The 5,887-nt window shown below is 53.0% G+C and overlaps 1 protein-coding gene across 1 annotated transcript in view; it reads right to left on the bottom strand.

Annotated features, from left to right (window-relative positions):
• The window catches only part of LOC138167753 (immunoglobulin superfamily member 1-like), a 59,406-nt gene extending 54,046 nt beyond the window's left edge, over positions 1–5,360 (bottom strand). The window contains exons 1-8 of the mRNA XM_069096719.1: positions 5,314–5,360; positions 4,551–4,774; positions 3,395–3,694; positions 2,911–3,067; positions 2,585–2,710; positions 2,161–2,180; positions 1,495–1,794; positions 765–1,046 (exon numbers count right to left, since the gene is read on the bottom strand). Of these exons, the coding sequence (XP_068952820.1) occupies positions 765–1,046; positions 1,495–1,794; positions 2,161–2,180; positions 2,585–2,710; positions 2,911–3,067; positions 3,395–3,694; positions 4,551–4,774; positions 5,314–5,360 (1,456 nt within the window). The remainder of the gene's footprint in view (positions 1–764; positions 1,047–1,494; positions 1,795–2,160; positions 2,181–2,584; positions 2,711–2,910; positions 3,068–3,394; positions 3,695–4,550; positions 4,775–5,313) is intronic.
• Positions 5,361–5,887: the final 527 nt, after the last annotated feature.

Raw genomic sequence — 5,887 nt, 5'->3', positions numbered from 1 at the left:
GGAAAAGTCCCCTGCTCACCAGGGACTCTGCCCATGGCAAGGAAGGAGCAGGGGACTCTGGGAAGAAGAACTGAGTTTCCTTACCTCCTTGGGCTCCCTCCTTGCAAAGACCCTGGTGAGAGAGACATGGGAAGGGAATAAGCAAGGTCAGGGAAGGTCTCAAAAGCAGAAAAAGAGATCCCACTCTTTACCCATCTCTATCATTGAAGACACTAACATATACAATTCTGTCTCACCCATGGGTTTGGATCCTTTACAGAGGATTGCCAGCAACAGAAGGCAGAGAAGGAGGGAAAATGCAGCTGAGGGTGATAAGGAGGGTTTTGCAGGACTCTGAACCTGGGGTGGGGGAGAGAGAGGAATCTTCATAAACTACTGTCCTTAGGGGACCCATCCCTTGCCCCAGAAATTGCCCCTGTATTTTCTCCTCTTATCTCTCTCCAGAGATGCACCTCACCACCAGCATCCAACAGTTTGGCATAAATGTGCTCAGAGAGGGCTTATCCCTTGGAACTAGTTTGAGAAACCCCAGAAAGGAGGGTAGAGATATGTGGGTCACAGGAAAGTATGGGGGGAGCCTCATGTCCCAGCTCACAGTCTTGTTCTCTATGGTCCTGGAATTGAGGGAATGTCAAGATTACTATAATTTCCTTTTCATGTCTCTTGATCAGAGCAAAGGTATTGTTTTCATTTCCTTGTAGAGGCTGAGGGAGGGAATGGTCATTGGTGCCCTATGGAAGATCCTGGGGGCTTCTTCCCCTTACCTGTCACTATGAGCTGCAAGGGGTCACTGTGCTGTGTCCAGAGATTTCCATTAGTGCTGAGCTGGTAGCTGCAACTGTAATTGCCAGAGTCCTGGGGGATCATATGAGTGAGGAAGAACTTGGCCCCATCTTGAGTGTTCTGCATGCTTGCCAGGATTTTCTCATCTCTGTCCTTGTACAGAACAAAGCTACTACTCCGTGAGGGCCCCTGACACAGGAGGGTCACATTGGCTCCTGAAGTTACCTGAGGCCAGGCTGAGAGGGAAGGCTTGGGGAGGGCATCTGGAAAATCAAAGAGACACCAGACATCCTCAAGGACCCTGCACACATGTAATGGGGGGTAGGAGGAAACAAGATCTGGGAGGTCCCTGAAAAATGCTCTGACCATCAGATCCCCCTTCCTTCGACTCTGGTCATTCCTTGGCCAAAGTCTCCCGCTCTGGAGAGGTATGGATGGTAAACGTCAGATGTTCTCTGGGCCCACCTAGGAACAGGGAGATGTTTCTTCATCCCTTCATTGTCCCTTGACCTGGAAGCAGTACCTGAGCTGGTCCATCCTTCCACCTTCGCTCTCCCCTTCCTTAGGGAGCCCGAACCCTTTTCCCAACCTCTATCTCATGAAGGTCAAAAGAGACCAGAACAATAAGCCTTCTCTGGATTCCTGTCCTGCCAATCAGGCTCGAGTCCTAAACTTCTACATTATACCTTGGGGACCTGGGCACCCCCTCACCTGTCACCCAGAGCTCCAGGACCTCACTGGGCTCAGATACATGGTATGGAAACATCTTCCTATGATAGACACAGCTGTAGTTGCCAGCATCCTGAGCCCTCACAGAGAGGAGGGGAAAGTCAGCTGAGGCCCCAGCTGGGCTCTGGCTCTGCAAGGCCTGAGGGGTCCCCACCTTCAGCAGAGTGAATGTCAGGCCACTGAGGGATGTCTGAGGGGGCGGCTGGCACTGGAGAGTCACATGCATCCTGGGCTCCACCAGCAAGCCTGGGAGGGCTGAGAGGGAAGGCTTGGGGAGAGATCCTGGGAGAGGAAGAACACGGGCTGGGAGTCAGGACACCTGGGTCTGGTCCCTGCTCTGCCTCTGTGTGCCTGTGTGACCTTGGGCTAGTCATGAGCCCTGTCTGAGTCTCAGTTTGGTTCTTCTGTTGTTTTTCAGCCATAGTCAGCTATTCATTAATCTATGTAGGGGTTTCCTGGCAAAAGCACTGGAGGGGTTTGCCATTTCCTTGTCTCGTCATTTTACAAAGGAGGAAACTGAGGCAAATACACTTACGTGACTTTCTCTGGGTCAAAGAGCTAGTAAGTGTCTAAGGTCAGATTTGAACTCAGGAAGAAGAGGCTCCCTAACTCCAAGCTGAGCATTCTGTCTACTGAGCCACCTAGTACCTGTGAGCCTGTTATCACACCTGTAAATGAGGGTGTGACCAGAAGGTCGCTCACCCATCTACAGCTGTAGCTAGCTATGATTCTAAGGGGACTTTCACATCGGAAGGAGCTCACCCAGTCTATGGTCTCCTGCATCTGATGCCTCACTGGGGGAAGATCATGACCCCACACTTTTCATCTGGGATGTCCCAGACAGGCCCAGGGCTCAGTCTAAAACATGGACTCAGATAGCGTCTAGTAGAGGAAAGACTCAGGCTCATTTCCAGGCTTTGTCACTCACTTGCTGTGTGACCTTGGACAAGTCCTTCCCTCTCTCTGGGACTCCCTTTGCTCATTAGTAATGGGAGGGTTTGGCCTCGAGAACCTCTAAGGTTTCCAGTTCTGGGGTCTGTGACTCTTCTCTGAAGTCAGTCCCCACCACCACCTTTCTTCCCCAGACTCTAGGTCACAATGGCAATGCCTCATGTCTCCCAAGGCCCCTGAGTCCTGCCAGGCCCCAGGGCAGAGCTGGCTGTGTAGACACCAGGCCTTGTCCCTGTGAGGCCCCTGCCTGTGCAGAGAGCAGAGGGGTCATGCTCAGAGTTATTCTGGACCCACACAGACCCCCTCACCTATCACCACCAGCTCCAGGACATAGCTGGACTCTGATACTCGAGGAGGCATTGTCCAATCATTGTAAGCACAGCTGAGCCTGCAGTGTCCTCAGGTCTCACAGATGGGAGGAGGAAGGTAGTCCAGAGGTCTGCTGACATCTGCTGCTGTAAGGGCTTCTGGGTCCCAGCCTTCCGCAGAGTGAAAGTCACCTCTTCAAGGGAAGACTTGGGCCTTGAGCACCAGAGAGTGATGTTGGTCCCTGGGGTCACCAGAAGTCCGGGCTCTGCCCAAAGAGTTGGTCTGAGGAGTTGTCCTGAGGGAAAAGGAGAGCCAGAGGTCAAGTCATTCTGTCATTTCTAGGCCTTCCCACCCCCTCCATAATCACCCAACCTTTTAGTGAGAGGGGAAATAGCAATCTTCCCTCTGTTCTCTATTTCTTGCCTTGAGTTGGGAACACAACCACTACCCTGGGGAACAAAGCCGAGCCTTTGGAAAACAGGGGAGAGTCCCAGGGTCTCCTCCAGACTCCCCACAAACCCTCTCTTCAGTATTCCCAGGATTTTGTGCTGTCCCCATAGCTCTGTGGGCCCCTACATGGGGGATGGAATTGGGGAATGGAGGGGGTTCCATCTGCAGTCACCAGTAACAGTCAGCTCCAGGACCTGGCTGGGAATGGACCCCATATGGGGGGCTGTCTTTTTACAGTAAATACAAGTGTAGCTCCCAGTGAACTCAGCCGTCACAGACAGAAGTGAAAAAGTAGCCCGGTCCCCTGCAGGACTCTGCCACTGCAAGGGCTCCAGGCTCTTTGCCTCCAGCAGGGCAAAGCTGTACTCCTGAAAGGGGGCCTTTGGAGATATTTGGCACCAGATGGTCACTGTGGTCCCTGGAGATATTTTGGAGCTGGCTGAGGCTGAAATTGAGGGTTTGGGAAAGGCTCCTGGGAAAGGAGGAAGGAAAAAGTTAGGGACCTGACGTCTCCTCCTAACCCCCTCAAATCATTCCCTAGCCAGATCTCAGAAAGGGAAGGTACCCATGAGAGGGGTATGCACCATGCTGGGAGGGCCAAGGGCCCAGACAGTGTGACTTGACACAAAGAGGGACAGAACTGGGGAGCAGCCAGGATTAAGGATGATTAGGAAAGTGATGCATGAAGGTGGGAGGGGGAATTGTGTGAGCAAAGGCAGAAGGGGAGATATGATGGAAGGTGATGAGGGCTAAAGGGAAGAAGGGGAGACACGGCTAGGCAGGCTGGGTGCTTCCAGTTTGGGGCTGAGAAGAAAAAGGAAACGTTTCTCTAGTTAAGGTTTGCTCTGGTAATGCTGTGTGTTCCTTCTGCCAAAGGCTGCTGTGGATTCTCTGAGCAGCCCGGCTCCCCTGGCTTGGTTACCAGGGACACTGACCAGGTGGGGAAAGATCCTGGGGTTGAGGAGGAAAGATGTGGGTTCAAATTCTGGCCCTGACACTAAAGAAACCTTTGGCCTGCTCAAGTCGCATTTCCTCCTTTCCAGGCCTCAGTTTCCCCATCTCTAAACAAAAAATCACGGTACATGTGCTCTCTTCCTCACAAGATTATTCAGTGAACAGATTTCACAACCTTATCTATGCCCCCAAAATGTGAGCTGGGAAGCCAAGCATTCCCAGAGGCTAGGAAAGTGTGAGTATTAAGGGGAGGGAGGTACACAAGCCTGAGGGTTTGTCCCACTTGTAGGTGACTCCCTAGAGAGGGCTCTGGGCTGCCCTCTCAGAACTGGCCCCTCCCCACCAGGGATGGCTGCAGACCAGCACCCCCTCACCTGTCACCACCAGGGCCAGGAGCTCACTGAGCTCTGACCACAAGGGCCCCTGCCCAGAGAGGAAGCTGTAGCTTCTCTCATCTCTCGAGGCATCCACACTCCTGAGCACGAACTCTGCCTGCTGCCAGGAGGCATTTCTCTCCTCTCTGAGCTCTCCATCCCTCCAGAGCTGGAATCGGTCACTCCCCAGGTGGCCCTGGCACCTGAGGGTCACATCTGTTCCCCTAGAGACCACAGGACTGGGGACAGCCCAGAGGGTGGGCCTGGGAAGGGGGTCTGAGAAGGAAACAGATTGTATTCTGAGAGATTCCTCTGGCCCCAGTGTTTTCAACTCTAGATTCTGAGCCCCCCTCACCCTGTCTCCTCATCCATTTATCCCAATGTCCCCTGTTTTCCTCCCTGCTTATCCTAGGAGAGGCTGTCAGGGTTGTTCTGGCTCAAGAAGGGGAAAGAGAACAGTGGTATGTTGGGGCAGGACTCACCCGTCTGTGCCCGCACTGCCCAGCCCAGACACAGCCCTGTAAGAGAAGCTCAGGTTATCGCTGCCTCCCCTCCAGCCCACACTGACCCATCCCCGGCTCTCCCCAAAGCCCCTGAGCCTCTAATTCTGCTTTGGCCAGAATGTGAAGGAAGAGCCCTTTGAGCAGACACTGGGCTCCTGCTCTGCCCCAAATGGTTCTGTCTCCTCCTTAGGCTCCTCCCTGTCCTTCAGAGTCAGGAACCAAGGACCTTGTCACAATGCCCCTCCCTCCCCAGGACTGACCCTGGAGACTCAGCAATGGAGATCAGAAAAGTGATAGTGGGGCCCATGGTGGATCTTCAGCTCTGTCCTGGACTGCCCAGTTTCAACTGTGTAGAGGGGAAAAGGTAGGCGGAGGAGAGGCTGGCCCAGGATGTGGTGGCCAGCCCTGCTGACTTACACCCCCTAAACTCAGCCCGCAAAATTTCCGTTCTTATATTGATGAGTGAAGGGACCATGGTCCTTCAAGGCTCAGCTCTGAGGGGATCAGGGTGTCTTAAAGTAAACGTAGCCTGCCAAGGGTCAATGGCTCTCATGGGTAGCTGGTTTGGAAGCCCACTGAAGGAGCCCAGGTCCTAAAATACCAAGACTTGTCTGGAAATGACCATGGCCTCCCCTGAAAAGACCAAGATTGGGTAAAAAAAACCTGCAGCCAGGGCCCCAGAAGACTAGGCCTCATACCTTCAACTCAGTTGTTTTTTTCTATACATGTTCCCTGTATGTTAGTTCTGCTGGGTCAGTCTCATTGTCTAGTGGCTTGGAGTGAACAACATGAAGAAATAGCCATCATCTATATACCACTTTCAGGTTTTAAAGA

Source organism: Petaurus breviceps, unplaced genomic scaffold (assembly GCF_028583685.1).
Source record: "Petaurus breviceps papuanus isolate PSGF00001 unplaced genomic scaffold, PetGlider_PUasm1.0 296, whole genome shotgun sequence".
In the NCBI taxonomy this organism is placed as follows: domain Eukaryota; kingdom Metazoa; phylum Chordata; class Mammalia; order Diprotodontia; family Petauridae; genus Petaurus; species Petaurus breviceps.
This window is presented reverse-complemented; position numbering and strand designations above follow the sequence as displayed.